We start from the raw sequence: 22,332 nt of genomic DNA, 5'->3' as shown, positions 1-22,332 counted from the left end.
TTTTGATTTAAATCAGTGATTTAAATCATGATTAAAATCATGATTTAAATCGATCCGATTTAAATAGAAAAAAATCTTTTGATTTAAATCGTGATTTAAATCATGATTTAAATCGGCGTGATTTTAAATCAATCCACCCTGGTCAGTGCGGGGAGCGCGGTTATAGAGCGATGACTGAACCGGCGTCACCACGATGACCATAACCTGAATTTTGCCAGGATGGATGAAGTTCGTTTTCTCCCATCAGCGGGATTTGATGTGCAGGCGTCAGGCAGGTTCTGTATGCTATTAACCTGGAGATTAACCCAATATCTGTAAGTTAATAGCGGTTTGGTTTTTTTTTTTTTTTCATATGACAGGTTCCCTTTAAGTTTTTTTTCTTTTTTGGCTTATGCATTACAAATGTTGTGAATGTAACGGTATGTTCACACAGGGTGTTTTGGCAATGTGTTTTGTTTTTTTTTTTGAGAAAAAAAGTACATTACACATGGATTTTATGCGTCTGTTATTTTTTTTTTTTGTCATTTGAAGGAGTGTTTTTGAAGCATTTTTCAGTGTTAGAATTTCACATTTTTGAAAACGCATTGATGATTTACAAATGCATGACATAAAAAACACCATAGCATGTGGATTACAATGAGCAAGTTCCATTTATTATGTTGAGACTGTAAGGCTGCGTGCCCCATGGTCAGTCTTTGCGTTTTGGATGTAGCCTGCTTCAGCTGTGTCCTAAACACTGCGTTTCACAGTGCAAGCATAGTGGATGGGATTTCTAGAAAATCCTGTGCCCACTGTGCTTTTTTTTTCCCCGCAGCAAACACTGAGCTGAGGTGCGTCTTTCCAGACCGCAGCATGTCAATTGTTTGCGGATTCACATGCGTCCTCCATAGGGAGAACACATGCAGGAGGCCACAGCGCACTGAATCCTGATCCTGGGCACATACCCTGAGAGTATGTTCCCATGTTGCAGATTTGTTTGCAGATTTTCTGCACCTAAAACTACATGTCTTGGCAGGAAAACGCATTGTAAAAACGTTAGAAATTAATACGTTAAAAGACGGGTAACTAGACTTAAACTATGTGCCCACGGGCGCTCGTACCAGCGGATGTATCAGCAGGTACAAGCGCATGTTTCCCGCAGCTGCCCGCCGGTGTCCGCAACTATTTTTAGCTGCTAGATTACAGCGGAATATCTGCGGGAAACCTGCGGACATTCATGCGGCTTACCTGCGGACGTCCCGGCCTCTATCTCCATAGCGGAGGGCCGGGACATCAGCAGGTAATTCCGCATGAATAATTGACATGCAATTATACATGCGGATGCCTACATCCGCAGCATGTTTGGCAGCCGCACTTTCTGCAGCGTGGACACAGCACTCCCCATGTCCCATAGGATAACATGGGGAGTGACTGTACATTCTAAAACCTGCGGATTTATCTGGAAAATCCAGAAAAATCCGAAGGTTTTCCGCGGCAAAATACACAGAAACAAGCTCCTGTGGGCACATAGCCTTACAGGGAAGGGTGAGAGGTTGGAAAAGTTGGCTTTATTTAGCTTAGAAAAAAAGACGTCTCTGAGGAGATCTCGTATGTATAGGTACATGTGTGGTCAATATAAAAGACTGGCACATGACTTATTTCTTCCAAAGACAGTACTAAGGACCAGGAAGAATTAACTGCAAGTGGAAGAAAGCGATTCAAGTAGCTAAATAGGAAAGGGTTCTTTACAGTTAGAGCAGTCAGACTGTAAAATGCCCTACCACAAGCGGTAGTAATGGCAGATACTATAACAGCTTTCAAAAAAGGGCTGGATGATTTCCTCAGTACACACAACATTGTCGGTTATAAATGACTTGGTGACTAAATGTAGAACTGGTGGAGGAAGGTGGAACTAGATTTTTTTCCCCCTTCTAACCGAACGTGTAGTTTTTGTTTTGTATTTGTTTTTTTGCATTCTGATCAGAAAAACACTGGTAAAAATCGCAGAAACAAATGACAAGTCAGTTGTTTGCATACATTTTTCAGGGGTAAAAATGCTGCACTTTAATAGTTGAAGACCAGGCCATTTACCCCCAGTCCTAAACAGGCATATTTTTCCAGTTTGTTTTTTTTTTTTTATTTTGTACAGGCTGTAAAATTATTTGATTTGCATATTATAGTAATGTTTCTTTTCTTTTTTTGTGATGTGGGCTTTATTTTTATGCCAGTCATATTTTTATTGTTACTACAGTACCAAGAAACTGAGCTTTCTGAAATCTCATGCACACGCTGCTTATTTTTCCTTGTACATTTTAACCATTAGGCTATGTGCCCACGCTACAGGATTTATCGCGGATTTGACGCGGATTTTGACGCGGATTTAGCGCGGATTTGCCGAAAATCTGCAGCACAGCTACTCCCCAGCCATTTCAATGGCATTTTGGAAATGCTGTGCCCATGCTGCGGATTTTTCCGCTGCGGATTTTGCCGCGGATTTTGATGCGGAACAAACTGCAGCATGTCAATTGTTTGGTGCGGATTTGGTGCGGATTTTCTGTTTTGAATGGGGAAAAAAAAAAAATAAAATCCGCATCAAAATCCGCGGCAAATCCGCGGTAAATCCGCGGTAAATCCGCGGCAAATCCGCGGGTGCGGATTTGCCGCGAAAGTTGCGGATTTTCAGGCAAAAAAATCCGCAGGGACCTTTTACTGTGGACACATAGCCTTAGCCTTGTGTGCACTAGATGGAATTTCCCGCGGATTTCCTGCGGATTTGCTGCATGTTTCGCTGCAGAAAATGTTCATAATATCTCTGCAGTGATTCACCAGCAAATCCTATGGGGAAAAAAAATGCTGTGCGCACTGGGCGGATTTTGACAGCTGCATGTTTTGCTGCGGGATTCCCGCAGCAAAAACAATTGCATGTCACTTCTTTTTCGCACTTGGCTGCGGGACTGGCTACCGGAGGAATCGCCAGTAATGCCAGGCCTGGATTCAGTTACCTGCACTGAACTCCGGAGCTCCCACCTTATCTCCGGACTGCAGCTTAGACTAAACTGCGAGCGCCGAGTGATTGTTTCCCCGGCAATTGCAGTTTAGTTCAGGCCGGGCTGATCTCCGGAGCTCAGGTGACAGCTGTAGAGAGGCCGGGCTGCACTCCAGAGCTGTCACCTGACCTCCGGAGAGCAGCCCGGCCTGAACTAAACGGCAATCAATCACTCGGCGCTCGCAGTTTAGTCTAGGCTGCACTCCGGAGCTCAGGTGGGAGCTCCGGAGTTCAGTGCAGCTAACCGTGGCCAGGCCTGGTATTATTGGAGATTCCTGCAGTAGCCAGTCCGACGCTGGCTGCGGCATTTTCGCACAAAATCCGCAGCAAAATGCAACAAACCGCATGCGGATTTGGAAACTGATTTCAGTGCGGTGTTTTCCCACAGGTGCGGAAATCTTGCTGAGCCTCCGGAATTTTCTTAAAAAAATTTCTTTTCTTTTTTTAGTGCGCACGGGCCTTAAAGCGTTTTTTTTTGTTTGTTTTCAAATTTGAGCTTGATAATTCAGTGTGTTTGACGCATTTTACACCTATTCAAATGTGTTGGAAAAACCCAGGATTGAGACGTGTCAAACATGCATATTTTACACAATGTTTTTCCATAGTTTTATGCAGCGTAAACTGACTAGATGTTCATTTTTAAAATCTACAACATATCAATACCTCTTGTGGTGAATATATCTTTTATTGCTGGATTTTCCTCATAGACTTAAATGAGGTAATGAATATCCATGAGTAAAAAAACAGGTGTTTTTAGTGCATTTCTGTAGAGGAAAAGGCCTAAACACATGTTACTCGCAGATGAAGTTATCAGCACATCTTTAGCAGAGCTAAGTAACAGGAGGCATTACAGAGCAGTTTTATTTAAAACATGACATGATAAAAACTCAAGCAGCCTAATGTAGTTAATTAGTGCGGAAAATTAAAAGGAACCTGTCACCAGTTTTTTGCCCTATAAGCTGCGGCCACCACCAGTGGGCTCTTATATACAGCATTCTAACATGCTGTATATAGGAGCCCAAGCCACTGTGTGGAACATAAAAAAACACATTAATACTTAACTAAACCGGTCGCTGCAGCGGATGTGGGTCAAATGGGAGTCTTCGTCCTCCGGTGCCTCCTCTTTCGGCCATCTTTGTCCTCAATCTTCTGAAGTCGTGGTGCATGACGCTTTCGTCACACACACTCTCCGGCATTCAGGTCCTGAGCAGGCACACTTTGATCTGCCCTTAGCAGAGCAGATTAAAGTATTGTATTGCGCATGCGCGGGACAGGCGAGTGTGTGTGATGTAGACGCGTCATGCACACAGGCTTCAGAAGGAGGACAAAGATAGCCGAAAGAGGAGGCGCCGGCACCGGAGGACGAAGTCGCCTATTTGAGCCACATCCACCGCAGCGACTGATTTAGGTGAGCATTGTAAAGTGTTTTTTTATGTTCTACACAGTGGCCTGGGCTCCTATATACAGCATGTTAGAATGCTGTATATAAGAGCCTAGTGGTGGTGGCCGCAGCTTATAGGGCAAAAAACTGGTGACAGGTTCCCTTTAACATCAAAAACTCACCAAATACTCATCATAGGAACTTAAAGGGGCTTCCACTACTTTGACATTGATGACCTAATCTTAGAATAGGTCATCAATGTCTGATCGGCCGAGATCTGACTCCCAGCACCCCCACCGATTTAGCTGTTGTCAGTCCCGGCAGCAGGCAGCCTGAAATGCTCCATCTGATAGCAGCCCGGTACTTCACATCCGCCTCCCATTCTAATCAGTAGGAGGCAGATGTGCAATACTCGGCCTGGCCGCTATCAAAAGATGGAGCAGCTCCAGAACTGATCACTTCCTGCTGCCGCCGCTTGGACAAAGCAGCTGATTGGCCGTGGTCCGACACCCCCGCCAATCAGACATTGATGACCTATCCTAGGCATAGGCCTTTAATGTCAAAGTAGTGGACAACCTCTTTAATTTTGCTGCTTTTGAACCTCATGTTTGCATGCTGAAATTTATTTTATTTTTTTCTCTTCTCATCTCTCATCAGGAGAACACCTCTTGGTCTGACCATGGAGATGGACATAGCAGAGAAGCATCTCGGGATTTTGCAAAGGTAATTTTACTAAAAATAATACAGTACAGATTCTACCTCAACGACATGGAGAGATGGATTTGGATTGATCGATTTCCTATAGCCAATTCCTTTCCTCTCCACGAGATAAGCCATGGCCAGAAGTCTGGCGGCAGCATTCTGAGAGCGAACACAAGCGCTCAACTGAGTGTTCTTGTGGAACGGTCACTCAGGTGAGATAGCTGTTGACCAAATAATCGATTAGCTGACATCTGTTTAATAGGGAGCCTTTCTAAAGGGGTTCACTAGTATAAGAAAAACATGGCTTTGTTCTTCCAAAAATAGTGACACACCTGTCCAGTATATTATTGCAGCACAAGAAGTTACAGTATTCACAAAAAAAATTAAGTCAAAATTAGAAAAAGATGGCTAATTTTTATTAATCAAGCCTCAGGTTTGGCTTTGCTTGTAAGACATGTGCTAATTTGTTTTTTACCTTCCAGCTTTATGAGCTTGACAGTGATCCTAAACGGAAAGAATTTCTCGATGATCTCTTTGTGTTCATGCAAAAGAAAGGTGAGCTAATAGCAGCTGCTGTCATTGTTTCCCCTTTTCTCGAAAATGATTTGATAGTTTTTCGCTGTTTTTGTATTTTAATGTGACCAGATGTTACTTTAATGCCTAGTTTGGCTGTATGAAACACAACATAGCAATTTTAAGCAGTAGGGAGACCTTGTTTTTGGCTTTTTTTTGTCTCCACTCAGAACACGGAATGCTCAAAGTACAATGTTAATGCTGTTCTTCCTATAGGTTTCCAAAGGGTTACAAGAAAGAAAAAAAAGTTCAGAAATAGTTGGTAAACATTATTTTTAGACCCATCTGGCAACGGAAGACAAAGACTTGGGCATTTGAATTTAAACTGCCCGATTATCGCACGAGGTTAGCACTATTGTCTACAGCACCAGGTTCACCAAGGGCAACATTTGCATGGAGTTTGTATGTTCTCCCAGTGTTTGTTTGGGTTTCCACCCACACAACCAAAGACATATTGATAGGGAATTTATATTGTGATCCCCAACAGGGACAGTGATTAATGATGCCTGCAGACGTTGTCATTATATAAGCTAACATTGTGGGGAAGTAGGAAAGCCCCCATTCACATTGGATGGTCAACCTGTCGTAATTTCAAACAGGGCCCTAATGATTGCAGCACTTGGGAGTTAAAACAGATCGGGAAGGGAGGTGGGGGGGGTATCATCACTTTGTCCTGCAAGTGATGATACTAGTGCATGCTGCAATATGCAATTTTTTTTTTTATCTCTCTCCATCACATGTGAACTCTGAGTTACTGACCTCAGTCCAGGTTCACATGTGCATGTTCTGGATCACCATGCATGGACCAGTTGCAGGGTTTTTGACCTGAACTAAACAAGCTCATGCCCCTCTATATAAAGTTGTGGCGTTTGGGTCAAGAGATCAGTGGCCAGTATGTGCAGCGTGGGCTGAGTTTGGACCAAGAAAACGCTGATGTGTGAAGCTCTCATTTCAGTGTTCTGTCCAGGTACAATCCGTTTGGTACATGGACTAAAAAAAAAAAAAATTTTAACTGGCCATTAATTTTACCTTGCATTAATGATTGGCCTGTATAATGGGCACCATGGACTGAGGGTTTGTTTAAACAAGCAGATAATCGAATGAACAATGCAATTTTTAACTCGCGTCTAGCAAACGCTGTCAGACAAGTGTCTATACAGGTCGAGAATTTCTAATGAAATGATTTAATAGTGATAGTTGAATAGCGATTGAACATAATGCACTGAGAGCACAGATAATCTGAAGTGTAGCGAAATGTTCCACTCTCCAATTCCATAAGTGAAGGTGTTTATTTCTAATACATGAATTCATAAAGTATTGTGGAAAGAAAATGTGATCGAATTAATATGCTTACTCAGTGTCATGGTTCATGGACAGTAGCGTTTGCAATAACGATGAACAATATGACATGAATATGTGCTCATTCACATGCTTCAGCTGCTACTGAAGAATTGTCTGAGCATTACTAACCAATCGCTGAGAGCCATACCTATCGAGGATTTCAATGTAGTGAACGATCTCCATTTACATTAAACAATTTTCAAAAGGTTAGTGAGAATCTTTAATTTGCACAAACAATTTAATGCGCAATGAACAAGCATTTTTGGGCATACAGTAGAACCTTGGATTACGAGCATAATTGGTTCCGGGAGTGTGCGCTTAAACCAAGTTACTCTGATATCAAAGCAAATTTTCTGATAAGAAATAATTGAAAACACAGACCATTCGTTCCACAATCCAAAGAATATTGACTGTGTTTATAATGTGCAATACAGGGTAATATTGTGGTACCGTGTTAGCCAGAAAAATCAATTGATATACTATGTCCCAAGAATGACAACAGTATTTTAGGAGTGATACCTTTATGGGCTAACCAGAAAAATCATATTAGCAAGCATTCAGAGCACACAGGCTCCTTCTTTGTAATTTACCTGAAGAAGGAACCTGTGTGCTCTGAAAGCTTGCTAATATGAGTTTTCTGGTTAGCCTATAAAGGTATCACTCCTAATATACTTTTGTCATTCTTGGGACATAGTATTCAAATTACTGTATTTATACAAACTTATTAAAGTAATACAAAATGTACTGTATTCATATCAAATTATTACCGTGCACTAATACAAGATACTGTACAGTAAAAAGCATATAAAATTGCACGTTAGTTTACAATAGAATTGTTTGTGTGTGGGAGGTACAATATAGAGAGAGAAAATTATGTGTAAATATGACAACCTTTATTCTAGTACAGTACACAAGAAAACACCCCCAAAATCTATTCTCAAAATAAGGGCAGAACTAAGCCAAATGTGGGGTAGGAATACTGCACAGGCAATTAGATTACAAGATTACAGTACAAGTAATGTGCTGCACTGGTTAGCAAAAAGAAAGTACAATACTGTATCCACAAATGCAAATTGATAGATATGCTATATATACTGTATTGTACAATGGTATATTGTGTACTGTATGCAGTACATATGTACAGGAAGTTGCCTCCAGAGCGGGTCAGAGCGCGGTAAAAGGACAGAACCATAAGTGTGCTTTGTGAGTATTTGCTCTTATTGCAAAGCATTGCTCTTAAACCAAGTTACAAATTTTTACAAAGCTTTGCTTGTCTTGCAAAACGCTCTCAAACCAAGTTACTCTTAATCCAAGATTCCACTGTGTTGTACAGTCGCTTAGCCCATTTACCTTACACAATTGACGTGAACAATGGGTCGTTACCGTTAGAATTTGCAGGATTATCATTAGTGATGAGCAAGCACTACCATGCTCGAGTGCTCAGTACTCGTAACAAGCAGCTGATTCTCAAACTGGAGCGACTGGAGTACCCAAGTATAATGGCAGTCAATGGGGGACTGGAGTATTTTTCGGGGAAATGCATCCATCTGCTCGTTACGACTACTGAGCGCCTGTTCACGGTAGCGCTTGATCATTACTAATTATCATCCAGTGTAAATGCACCTTTAAAGTGGTGGTTCTCTATTAGTTAATGAATGTTCCCTGATGCAGATTGTTATACAGAAACAAACCACACCATACTCTTTCTTGGGTCCACTGCTGAGTCAACACCGCTGCCCCTGGTGTCTGACGCTGGCTGCGAAGCTGACTTCATGCTGATAGCACAACAGCCAATCTGTGAGTGTGGAGACTGAGCACACTGATTTTTCTTCTGCACTGTCGATGTCAGCTCCTGAGTTAATGCCAAACACTGGGAGTAATGACGCAGACATTAATTTACTGTACGAGAATCACCCCTTTAAGACACTACACCCACACTGCTTTGTCGGGGCAATATTATATCCCTGTCACTTGATAACACTTAAAGTATTTTCAATTTTATTTATTTTACTCGTCGCCTTATTTGTGGTTTCCTTGTTGGTGTTTGCTTCATACTATGTCATTGTCTACAATTTGTAGCTTGATCTACTGCTAGTATATCATTGGCACATTTAGACTGGTTGACTCTGGGCACCAAACACAGCTGCTTTCAGGATCTGAATATATATATGTATGTATGTATATGTATGTGTTAAAATCACCCCTCTTGCTCCATTTTAAATTAAAACAATTTAAAAAAAAAATTGGTAGCTCTGCTTTCAGAAATCTCTAATATATCAAAATAGAAAAAAAAATCCAATCCCTCAACAAAAAAATTAAACCAAATTTTTTTTTTATAATGTCATCACAACATTGCAATAGGATTCATCAGGCAATGAAAATGTGTGTACCCCAAAAATGGGATCCGTTATAATGTCAGCACAGGGCGCAAAAAAAAAAAAGCCCTTAGACAACCCCATATCTCGAAAAATAAAAAAACGTTATGGGTCTCGGAAATTAACACAGGCAAAATAAACCCCACAACGTTTTGTCTACAAATTTTGGAATTTTTCTTTTCACCTCTTAATTAACCCCTTCAGCCCCCAGCCTGTTTTCACCTTAAAGACCCGGCCATTTTTTGCAATTTTGACCAGTGTCACTTTGACAGGTTATAACTCTGGAACACTTCAACGGATCCTGGCGATTCTGAGATTGTTTTTTCGTGACATATTGCACTTCATGTCAGTGGTAAATTTAGGCCGATATGTTTTGCGTTTATTTGTGAAAATTTCGGAAATTTGGCGAAAATTTCTTCAGCGCTCTATTGGGAGACCCAGACGATTGGGGTATAGCTACTGCCTCCGGAGGCCACACAAAGCACTACACTAAAAAGTGCAAGGCCCCTCCCTTTCTGGCTATACCCCCCCGTGGTATCACGGGTTCTCCAGTTTTCAAGCTTTGTGCGAAGGAGGTCAGACATCCATGCATAGCTCCACAGATTTTAGTCAGCAGTAGCTGCTGACTATTTCGGATGGAAGAAAAGAGGGCCCATATAGGGCTCCCAGCATGCTCCCTTCTCACTCGTTGATGGTGTTGTAAGGTTGAGGTACCTATTGCTGGTACGGAGGCTGGAGCCCACATGCTGCTTTCCTTCCACATCCCCCTGGGGGGCTCTGAGGAAGTGGGATCCTGCCGGCCTCAAAGCTCTGACGCCGGGCTCCATCCACAGACCCATTTGAACCTGCTGGATACGGAGCTGGAGTACCGTTCAGGGACATGAAGAGACTTGCAGTCCAGACAGGCCATGGGCAATCTTCCTGTCCAACCTCATTTGGAACGGGGGGGTCCCAGGAGGACTCTCTGTATGATAAGGCAGCTCTCCAGGACTTTGATCCTGACATCGCTATCGATCCGGATACACCGGATGGTAACGCCATACGGAATGATCCTATAGCGTCCATCAATGGAAGGTTGGATCTTTCTCCCTCAGCTCCCCCAGTGGAGGAGTCAGCTTCACAGCAGGAGAAGTCCCTTTTCAGTATCTCAAACGGATATTGAGTATTTTTCTGGCCACGCTGACTTCAGAGAAGCAGTCCAGAAACACCACGCTTACCAGATAAGCGTCTTCTCCAAACGTTTTTAAGATACACGTTATCCCTTTTCCCCTGACGTGGTCAAGCGCTGGACCTAGGGTCCAAAGGTGGATTCTCCAATCTCCAGGCTTGCGTCTAGAGCCATAGTTGCACTGGAGATGGGGCTTCAATTAAAGATGCCATTCACAGACAGATGGACTCTGGTTGAAATCTGTCTAGGAGGCTATCGGCGTGTCGGTTGCTCCGGCATTCAAAGCCGTATAGGCAACCTAACCTTTTCAGCTGTTCTTGCGCAGCTGGCCTTGAGCACATGTACATCTGTACCGCAGAGGCGTCCGTAACCCCGTAATGTCTGCACTGCGACTTACCCTATTAATGCTGTCCTAAATGTACAGTCGAGGTTTCGGTCCTTCCCAAGCTCGGGCAGGTCCCAATTGTCCTCGTGCAAAAGGGCTACAAAACCTCAGACGGGCTCAGATTCCGGCCGGGCTCAATCACGCCCAAGGAAGGCAGCCGGAGGAACCGCTACCAAGGCGGTCTCCTCATGTCTCTCAGCTCTCTCTCTCTCTCCGCATCCGCGGTTGATGGCAGACTCCCCCGCCTTTGGCGACAGTTAGCTGTCACAGGTCACAGACCGGTGGGTGACGGACATTGTGCTCACGTGCACAGGACAGTGTTCTGTTCTCGTCCTCCGACTCCATCCTTCAGAACGGCCCCACCTCCCCTCCGAGCAGATGCCCTGCTGCAGGCGGTGGACGCTCTAAGAGCAGAAGGAGTGGTGATCCCTGTCCCCCCTCAGGAACGAGGGCGAGGGTTTGTACTCCAATCTCTTTGTGGCTCCAAAAAAGGACGGCTCCTTCCGTCCTGTTCTGGACCTAAAACTGCTCAACAAGCGTGCGAACGCCAGGCGGTTCCGGATGGAATCCCTCCGATCCGTCATTACCTCAATGTCTCGAGGAGACTTCCTTGCCTCAACAGACATCAAAGATGCCTATCTCCACGTGCCAATTGCTACGGAGCACCAACGTTTTCTACGTTTTGTGATAGGAGACGACCATCTTCAGTTCGTAGCCCTGCCATTCGGTCTGGCGACAGCCCCACGGGTGTTCACCAAGGTCATGGCAGCAGTGGTAGCAGTCTTGCACTCTCAGGGACACCCGGTGATCCCTTACTTGGACGATCTACTCGTCAAAGCACCCTCTCAAGAGGCATGACAACGCAGCCTGAATGTTACGCTGGAGACTCTCCAGACTTTCGGGTGGATCATCAATTTGGCAAGGTCAAATCTGTCTCCGACTCAATCACTGACGTATCTCGGCATGGAGTTTCACACTCTATCAGCGATAGTGAAGCTTCCGCTGAACAAGCAGCGTTTACTGCAAACGGAGGTGCAGTCTCTCCTTCAAGGCCAGTCGCACCCCTTAAGGCACCTCATGCACTTACTAGGGAAGATGGTGGCAGCCATGGTGGCAGTTCCCTTTGCGCAGTTTCATCTGCGCCAACTGCAAGGGGACATGCTCCGCCAATGGGACGGGCAGTCAACCTCCCTGGACAGGAAAGTCTCCCTTTCCCAGACGGTCAAGGACTCTCTGCAATGGTGGCTTATTCCCACCTCATTGTCACAGTGAAGATCCTTCCTACCCCCATCCTGGGCAGTGGTCACGACAGATACGAGTCTGTCAGGGTGGGGAGCAGTTTGTCTCCGCCACAGGGCTCAGGGGACGTGGACTCAGCAGGAGTCCACCCTTCAGATCAATGTTCTGGAAATCGGGGCAGGGTATTTTACCCTACTAGCTTTCCAGCAGTGGCTAGAAAGAGAGCAGATCCGAATCCAGTCGGACAACTCCACAGCGGTGGCATACATCAACCACCAAGGAGGGACGCGCAGTCGGCAAGCCTTCCAGGAAGTCCGGCGAATCCTCATTTGGGTGGAGGACACAGCATCCACCATATCCGCAGTTCACATCCCGGGCGTAGAAAACTGGGAAGCAGACTTCCTCAGTCGCCAGGGTATGGATGCAGGGGAATGGTCCCTTCACCCGGACGTGTTTCAGGAAATCTGTCGCCGCTGGGGGGTGCCGGACGTCGACCTAATGGCGTCTCGGCACAACAACAAGGTCCCGGCATTTATGGCACGATCGCGCGATCACAGAGCTCTGGCGGCAGACGCCTTAGTGCAAGATTGGTCGCAGTTCCGGCTCACATATGTGTTTCCACCTCTGGCACTCTTGCCCAGAGTACTGCGCAAAAAATCAGATCCGATTGCAGCCGCGTCATACTCGTCGCCCCAGACTGGCCGAGGAGATCGTGGTACCCGGATCTGTGGCATCTCACGGTCGACCGACCGTGGTCACTACCAGGCCGGCCAGACTTACTGTACCAAGGGCCGTTTTTCCATCGGAATTCTGCGGCCCTGAACCTGACTGTGTGGCCATTGAGTCCTGGATCCTAGCGTCTTCAGGATTATCCCAAGGGGTCGTTGCCACCATGAAACAGGCTAGGAAGTCCACCTCTGCTACGATCTACCACAGAACGTGGAAGATTTTCTTAACCTGGTGCTCGGCTCAGGGAGTGTCTCCCTGGCCATTTGCATTGCCTACTTTTCTTTCCTTCCTGCAATCGGGGTTAGAAAAGGGCTTGTCGCTCGGCTCCCTTAAGGGGGAAGTCTCGGCACTATCCGTGTTTTTTCAGAAGCGTCTAGCACGTCTTTCTAAGGTGCGCACGTTCCTACAGGGGGTCTGTCATATCGTACCCCCGTACAAGCGGCCGTTAGATCCATGGGATCTCAACAGGGTATTAGTTGCTCTCCAGAAGCCGCCTTTCGAGCCTCTGAAGGAAGTTTCCTTTCTCGCCTGTCACAGAAGGTGGCGTTTCTCGTTGCGATCACATCGCTTCGGCGAGTGTCTGAGCTGGCAGCTCTGTCATCCAAGGCTCCCTTCCTGGTGTTCCACCAGGACAAGGTAGTGCTGCGCCCCATTCCGGAGTTTCTCCCTAAGGTCGTATCCTCATTTCATCTTAATCAGGATATATCCTTGCCTTCCTTTTGTCCTCATCCGGTTCACCGGTATGAAAAGGACTTACGTTTGTTAGATCTGGTGAGAGCACTCAGAATCTACATTTCCCGCACGGCGCCCATGCGCCGTTCCGATGCACTTTTTGTCCTTGTCGCTTGTCCGCGCAAGGGGTTGCAGGCTTCTAAAGCCACCCTGGCTCGATGGATCAAAGAACCAATTCTAGAGGCCTACCGTTCTGCGGGGCTTCCGGTTCCTTCAGGGCTAAAAGCCCACTCAACCAGAGCCGTGGGTGCGTCCTGGGCATTACGACACCAGGCTTCGGCTCAACAAGTGTGCCAGGCAGCTACCTGGTACAGTCTGCACACTTTCACCAAGCATTATCAGGTGCATACCTATGCTTCGGCGGATGCCAGCTTAGGTAGAAGAGTCCTGCAGGCGGCAGTGACACCCCCGTAGGGGAGGGCTGTTTTGCAGCCCTAACATGAGGTATTTCTTTACCCACCCAGGGACAGCTTTTGGACGTCCCAATCGTCTGGGTCTCCCAATAGAGCGCTGAAGAAGAAGGGAATTTTGTTACTTACCGTAAATTCCTTTTCTTCTAGCTCTTATTGGGAGACCCAGCACCCGCCCTGTTGTCCTTCGGGATGTTTTTGTTGTTTGCGGGTACACATGTTGTTCATGTTGAACGGTTTTTTCAGTTCTCCGATGTTACTCGGAGTTAATTTGTTTAAACCAGTTATTGGCTTTCCTCCTTCTTGCTTTGGCACTAAAACTGGAGAACCCGTGATACCACGGGGGGGTATAGCCAGAAGGGGAGGGGCCTTGCACTTTTTAGTGTAGTGCTTTGTGTGGCCTCCGGAGGCAGTAGCTATACCCCAATCGTCTGGGTCTCCCAATAAGAGCTAGAAGAAAAGGAATTTACGGTAAGTAACAAAATTCCCTTCTTTGAAAATTTTGCAATTTTATGCCCATAAATCTGAGAGATATGTCACACAAAAAAGTTACTAAATAACATTTCCCACATGTCTACTTTACACCAGCGCAATTTTTGAAAAAAAAAATTCCGTTAGGAAGTTAGAAGGGTTCAAAGTTCATCACCAATTTCTCATTTTTCCAACAAAATTTACAAAAAAAAATTTTTTAGGTACCACATCACATTTGGAGTGATTTGAGAAACCTAGGCGACAGAAAATACCCAAAAGTGACCCCATTCTAAAATCTGCACCCCTCACTCTGCTCAAAACCACATCCAAGAAGTTTATTAACCCTTTAGGAGCTTCACAGCAACCAAAGCAATGTAGACGAAAAAATGAAAATTTTACTTTTTTAACACAAAAATGTTACTTTAGCCATAAAAATTAGTATTTTCACAAGGGTATCAGGAAAAATGCATCATAAAATGTATCGTGCATTTTCTGCTGAGTACGCAGATACCCCATATGTGGTGGTAATCAAATGTTTGGGCACACAGCAGGACTCGGAAGGCAAGGCGCGCCATTTGAATTTTTGAGTGCAAAATTAGCTGCACTCATTAGCGGACGCCATGTCGGGTTTGAAGACTCCCCGAGGTGCCTAAACAATGGAGCTCCCCCATAAGTGACCCCATTTTGGAAACTAGAGCCCTCAAATATTTTTTCTAGATGTTTGATGTGCACTTTGAACCCCTGGGGGCTTCACTGAAGTTTATAACGTTGAGCCGTGAAAAGAAAAAAAATTTTTTTTACCACAAAACTGTTGCTTCAACCAGGTAGCTTTTTTTTATCACAAGGGTATCAGGAAAAAATGCACCATAAAATGTATTGTGCATTTTCTCCTGAGTACGCAGATACCCCATATGTGGTGGAAATCAAATGTTTGGGCGCACGGCAGGACTCTGAAGGCAAGGAGCGCCATTTCACAGCAAAATTGGTTGGAATTATTAGCGGACGCCATGTTGCGTTTGGAGACCCCCCTGAAGTGCCTAAACAATGGAGCTCCCCCACAATTGACCCCATTTTGGAAACTAGACCCCTCATGGTATTTATCTAGCTGTTTAGTGAGCACTTTGAACCCCTGGAGGCTTCACAAACGTTTGTAATGTTCAGCCGTGAAAATATTTTATTCTTTTTTTTACCACAAAATTGTTTTTTCAAACAGGTAGCTTTTTTTTCCACAAGGGTATCAGAAAAAATGCACCATAAAATGTATTGTGCAATTTCTCCTGAGTACGACGATACCTCATATGTGGTGGAAATCAATTGTTTGGGCGTACGGCGGGGCTCCGAAGAGAAGGAGCGCCATTTCACAGTAAAATTGATTGGAATTATTAGCAGACGCCATGTTTCATTTGGAGACCCCCTGAGGTGCCTAAACAATGGAGCTCCCCCACATGTGATCCCATTTTGGAAACTAGACCCCCCCCCATACAAAAAAAATTAGTTTGGCGAAATAAAAAATACAGACATCAGTAAAAAAAAAAAAAAGAGCGCCTGCCACTAAGACCAGTGCCAAACGTGAGAGCAATGCACGAGTCTCGCATCGCATCATCCACTGCAGTCTGGAAGCGAGCAACTGCGCTGGATAATGCGATGCAAGAGGGCGCGGCAGCGGATGGAGGGGCAGCAGATGAGAAAGGGCGCAGCGGATGGTGGCTGGGAAAAGGCGCAGCGGATGGAGGAGCGGCAGAGGATGGGAAAAGGCGCAGCGGATGGAGGAGTGGCAGAGGATGGGAAAAGGCGCAGCGGATGGAGGAGTGGCAGAGGATGGGAAAAGGCGCAGCGGATGGAGGATCGGCAGAGGATGGGAAAAGGCGCAGCGGATGGAGGAGCGGCAGATGAGAAAAGGCGCAGCGGATGGAGGGGCGGCAGATGAGAAAAGGCGCAGCGGATGGAGGAGCGGCAGATGAGAAAAGGCGCAGCGGCTGGAGGAGCGGCAGATGAGAAAAGGCGCAGCGGATGGAGGAGCGGCAGATGAGAAAAGGCGAAGCGGATGGAGGAGCGGCAGATGAGAAAAGGCGAAGCGGATGGAGGAGCGGCAGATGAGAAAAGGCGCAGCGGATGGAGGATGGGAAAGGGCGCAGCGGATGGAGGAGCGGCGGAGGATGGGGGGGTGGGAGGTGAGATTGGGGATAGCTACCTTACAGGATTGATCTAGGCAGCAGGATCACAGCAGACAGAAAAGGCAGCAGATGAAGGAGGGTGAAAAGGATGGGAGAGAGCACGCAGCAGATCAGGGAGGGGGGCAGAGTCTGATGGGAGAGAGCGATGGCACATGGAGGGGGGGAAGGCAGCACATGGAGGGAGGGGGGGGGAGGAGGCAGCACATGGAGGGAGGGGGGGAAGGCAGCACATGGAGGGAGGGGGGGAGAGGAGGCAGCACATGGAGGGAGGGAGGGAGGGGGGGAGAGGAGGCAGCACATGGAGGGAGGGGGGGAGAGGAGGCAGCACATGGAGGGGGGGGGGAGAGGAGGCAGCACATGGAGGGGGGGGGGAGAGGAGGCAGCACATGGAGGGAGGGAGGGGGGGGAGAGGAGGCAGCACATGGAGGGAGGGAGGGGGGGAGAGGAGGCAGCACATGGAGGGAGGGAGGGGGGGAGAGGAGGCAGCACATGGAGGGAGGGAGGGGGGGAGAGGAGGCAGCACATGGAGGGAGGGAGGGGGGAGAGGAGGCAGCACATGGAGGGAGGGAGGGGGGGAGAGGAGGCAGCACATGGGAGGGAGGGGGGGGGAGAGGAGGCAGCACATGGAGGGAGGGAGGGGGGGAGAGGAGGCAGCACATGGAGGGAGGGAGGGGGGGAGAGGAGGCAGCACATGGGAGGGAGGGAGGGGGGGAGAGGAGGCAGCACATGGAGGGAGGGAGGGGGGGAGAGGAGGCAGCACATGGAGGGAGGGAGGGGGGGAGAGGAGGCAGCACATGGAGGGAGGGAGGGGGGGAGAGGAGGCAGCACATGGAGGGAGGGAGGGGGGGAGAGGAGGCAGCACATGGAGGGAGGGAGGGGGGGAGAGGAGGCAGCACATGGAGGGAGGGAGGGGGGGAGAGGAGGCAGCACATGGAGGGAGGGAGGGGGGGAGGGAGGGGGGGAGAGGAGGCAGCACATGGAGGGAGGGAGGGGGGGAGAGGAGGCAGCACATGGAGGGAGGGAGGGAGGGGGGGAGAGGAGGCAGCACATGGAGGGAGGGAGGGAGGGGGGGAGAGGAGGCAGCACATGGAGGGAGGGAGGGGGGGGGGAGAGGAGGCAGCACATGGAGGGAGGGAGGGAGGGGGGGAGAGGAGGCAGCACATGGAGGGAGGGGGGGAGAGGAGGCAGCACATGGAGGGAGGGGGGGAGAGGAGGCAGCACATGGAGGGAGGGGGGGAGAGGAGGCAGCACATGGAGGGAGGGGGGGAGAGGAGGCAGCACATGGAGGGAGGGAGGGAGGGGGGGAGAGGAGGCAGCACATGGAGGGAGGGAGGGAGGGGGGGAGAGGAGGCAGCACATGGAGGGAGGGAGGGAGGGGGGGAGAGGAGGCAGCACATGGAGGGAGGGAGGGAGGGGGGGAGAGGAGGCAGCACATGGAGGGAGGGGGGAGAGGAGGCAGCACATGGAGGGAGGGGAGAGAGGAGGCAGCACATGGAGGGAGGGGAGCGAGGAGGCAGCACATGGAGGGAGGGGGGAGAGGAGGCAGCACATGGAGGGAGGGGGGGAGAGGAGGCAGCACATGGAGGGAGGGGGGGAGAGGAGGCAGCACATGGAGGGAGGGGGGGAGAGGAGGCAGCACATGGAGGGAGGGGGGAGAGGAGGCAGCACATGGAGGGGAATCAGCACATGGAGGGGAATCAGCACATGGAGGGGAATCAGCACATGGAAGGCGGCAGCCGATCGGGTGCAGCGGCGGCTGAAAAAGGTGGGTGCGACTGAAAGGGGACAGCGGCGTGTAAAGCGGCGTGGCGGGCAGGGACAGTGGCGGGAATAGCGGCGTGGCGGGCAGGGACAGTGGCGGGAATAGCGGCGTGGCGGGCAGGGACAGCGGCGGGAATAGCGGCGTGGCGGGCAGGGACAGCGGCGGGAATAGCGGCGTGGCGGGCAGGGACAGCGGCGGGAATAGCGGCGTGGCGGGCAGGGACAGCGGCGGGAATAGCGGCGTGGCGGGCAGGGACAGCGGCGGGAATAGCGGCGTGGCGGGCAGGGACAGTGGTGGGAATAGCGGCGTGGCGGGCAGGGACAGCGGCGGGAATAGCGGCGTGGCGGGCAGGGACAGCGGCGGGAATAGCGGCGTGGCGGGCAGGGACAGCGGCGGGAATAGCGGCGTGGCGGGCAGGGACAGCGGCGGGAACAGCGGCGTGGCGGGCAGCAGCGGTGAATCGGCGGGCAGCAGCGGTGGATCGGCGGGCAGCAGCGGTGGATCGGCGGGCAGCAGCGGTGGATCGGCGGGGAGCAGCGGTGGATCGGGGTGGGTGGGGGGCTATAACTTACCGATGGGCACCTACAGCGACCGCTCTCATCAGCTTTCACGGACGGAGTGAAGCTGAGGGTAGCGGCACAAGATCCACAGTGATTGGGAGAGATCGGTCACAAGGCCGGTCTCTCCAATCAGAGCTGGGGGCGGGTGAAACAAAGTTCACCCAGCTCCAGCCAGTCATCAGTGCTACAGCAGCACTGATTATGGCTGAATTTCAATGTGTCAGCCATTTTCAATGGCTGACACATTACAGTGACTGTAATTGGCTGAGCGGCGTTTGTCAGCCAATCACAGCCTCTGTAGGTTCGGGGAGGAGGCACCACCCCTCCTGAGGTCAGGCAGAGGTCCCCTCCTTCCCGAATCTACCGTTTAAGTAAACAAATTTCACTCCCCGGGGCTCCGTGACCGCGATTTCGCCAGGACGTACTGAGTACGTCATGGGTCGTTTAGCACCATGTCACCATGACGTACTCAGTACGTCCAAGGTCGTTAAGGGGTTAAAAAAACCCCCAAAAACCTCATAAAACTATACAGGTTTGGTACCCAAGTACTTCATACTGACCTGGGGAATTATATTGCTATGTCCGTTTTACCATATAGTGAACATTGTAAATAAAAAAACAAAAAACAATTTGTGTATTGCACTTTTTTGTTTTTTGGTTTGGTTTTTTTGCAATTTAAACACTTGGAATTTTTTTCCTAGTTTTCCAGTACACTATACGGTAAAATGAATGGCGGTCATGCAAACGTACAACTTGTCCCGCAAGAAACAAGCCCACATACTGCAATACTGACAGAAAAATAAGAAATTAAAGAAACAAACAAGACAATTCAATTACATTAAACTTTGCTAAGGGGTGCTTCACACATAGCGAGATCGCTACCGAAATCGCTGCTGAGTCACAGTTTTGGTGACGCAACAGTGACCTCATTAGCGATCTCGCTGTGTGTGACACTGAGCAGCGATCTGGCCCCTGCTGCGAGATCGCTGCTCGTTACACACAGCCCTGGTTTGTTTTCTTCAAAGCCGCTCTCCCGCTGTGACACACAGATCGCTGTGTGTGACAGCGAGAGAGCGACGAAATGAAGCGAGCAGGGAGCAGGAGCCGGCATCTGGCAGCTGTGGTAAGCTGTAACCAGGGTAAACATCGGGTAACCAAGGTGGTTACCCGATATTTACCTTAGTTACCAGCCTCCGCAGCTCTCACGCTGCCTGTGCTGCTGGCTCCGGCTCTCTGCACATGTAGCTGCAGTACACATCGGGTTAATTAACCCGATGTGTACTGTAGCTAGGAGAGCAAGGAGCAGCGCTAAGCAGTGTGCGCGGCTCCCTGCTCTCTGCACATGTAGCTGCAGTACACATCGGGTTAATTAACCCGATGTGTACTGTAGCTAGGAGAGCAAGGAGCAGCGCTAAGCAGTGTGCGCGGCTCCCTGCTCTCTGCACATGTAGCTGCAGTACACATCGGGTTAATTAACCCGATGTGTACTGTAGCTAGGAGAGCAAGGAGCAGCGCTAAGCAGTGTGCGCGGCTCCCTGCTCTCTGCACATGTAGCTGCAGTACACATCGGGTTAATTAACCCGATGTGTACTGTAGCTAGGAGAGCAAGGAGCCAGCGCTAAGCAGTGTGCGCGGCTCCCTGCTCTCGCGGTTATGATCGCTGCTTCGGCTGCTGTGTTTGACAGCTAAGCAGCGATCATAACAGCGACTTACAAGGTCGCTGTTACGTCACAAAAAATGGTGACGTAACAGCGACCTCGTTGTCGCTGTCGCTTAGTGTGAACCAGCCCTAAAAGGCAGTGGTATTTACCAGCCAAGGTCATAGAAACAAATGCACAGACAGGATGCAACAGCCCCCCTTAACTAAAGGAGGTAACACAAGTGAAAATAGTGACAAAACAGCCAGTCACATCCTACCAGCCAATGGAGGGGGTGATTACCCAGTTTAAGAATTACACAGATGCATGGGGCACTAGTCGCACACATGTAAAGCCCAGCCAACAGCTTATTACATGCCCCAGTGGGCTTCCCAGCACTTTCTCGGTGCACCACATATGTACAGGATCTTAATTTTTAAGAATAAATAAAAGCTTTTAAGTAGAGGAGGAAAAAACAGAAAATTGACCGGGGGTGAAGGGGTTAAGTGGTGTATCCCAGTTTTTGTAGCCGATATGAAACTGCAGCATTCACGTCACTTTTTATTTAATTGATTCCCTTGTTGGTAAATGTTAAGATACGTTTTTATTTACAGCTTTTTTCACATTCTGTAGTGACGTGACTGAAACTGTCTGATGGCTCTCAGAAAATGGACTCGTCCTTTTTAGATGTTTATTGACCTCCTAATTTAGCTGGTTGCCCACTCTGCTACTACTGCTTCCCCCTCCCTCCTGAACAGATCTTGAAATCTGATAAGCCTTGAAGGACCTGTCACTATCATTTATTGAGGAAGCTGTTTGTGCTTGGGGGAGGGGAGATGCCATATGAAGCCAGCAGGGTTTGGCGAGTTAAAGATAGGGGGTGGAATCTGTCATTTGGATGTGATTAATGAACCCATTAGCTCCTGTTGGGTGTGATATGCATCTAAGCTTTGATTTCCTTCCCGGAAATTGAAAAAGGTATATTGTAAAACACTGAGTCAGTGCAATGATGTAGCTAGTGAAGTTCACCACGTATACTAATCCTCTAGGTATTATTATATCATTATATGACCAACAGTAAAGGGTGGAGGAAATCCATATGAGGGCAAATTAGAGCTGCGGTGTTGGAATAAGATCCACAAAATTTTTCCTGCTTCGCGTTTTTATTTTGAAGCATATATTCTACATACTACCCATTTTTTTCATCAGGATGTCATGATGGGTTTGTTTTGGTGAAGTTTTTTTTTGCAATTAGAAAACAATTTTACTCATTAGGACCTATTTACACCATTGACTATTTTCTTTCTGTATGTTTTCCCATCTGATTTTAGTTTGTAAAAGCATTTGCAAATTTGATGCCTCATTAACCCTGTTATACTCCATTATCAAAATATCACAAAAAAATCTAACCAAAAACACCAATAGCGCATAAATTCACAAAAATATTAATTTTACAGTAAAAAGAAATAATTATATGTCTGTCACTGAACAATGCAGGTCTAAATCAGGAGAAAAACCATGAGGGGAGCCATCAGAACCCATAGGAGCAAATAATCACAAGGGAGTAGTCACATATGTCAACCGGGTAACAGGAAAAGGTAGAACAATTATAATGCCATTTGGTAATTTCAAGCAATTCCAAAAACCCATATAGACATATGCAGCACA

The 22,332-nt window shown here is 48.0% G+C and overlaps 1 protein-coding gene across 2 annotated transcripts in view; it reads left to right on the top strand.

The window, feature by feature from the left end:
- The window catches only part of ARID3B (AT-rich interaction domain 3B), an 83,454-nt gene that overhangs the window by 39,973 nt on the left and 21,149 nt on the right, over positions 1-22,332 (top strand). For both annotated transcript variants that reach the window (XM_075345619.1, XM_075345618.1), the window contains exons 3-4: positions 5,064-5,129; positions 5,591-5,663. In XM_075345619.1, coding sequence (XP_075201734.1) covers positions 5,064-5,129; positions 5,591-5,663 — 139 coding nt within the window. The remainder of the gene's footprint in view (positions 1-5,063; positions 5,130-5,590; positions 5,664-22,332) is intronic.

This window comes from Anomaloglossus baeobatrachus, chromosome 4 (genome assembly GCF_048569485.1).
Source record: "Anomaloglossus baeobatrachus isolate aAnoBae1 chromosome 4, aAnoBae1.hap1, whole genome shotgun sequence".
NCBI lineage: Eukaryota > Metazoa > Chordata > Amphibia > Anura > Aromobatidae > Anomaloglossus > Anomaloglossus baeobatrachus.
Note: the sequence above shows the minus strand (reverse complement) of the source record. Positions and strands in the feature narration are given on the sequence as shown.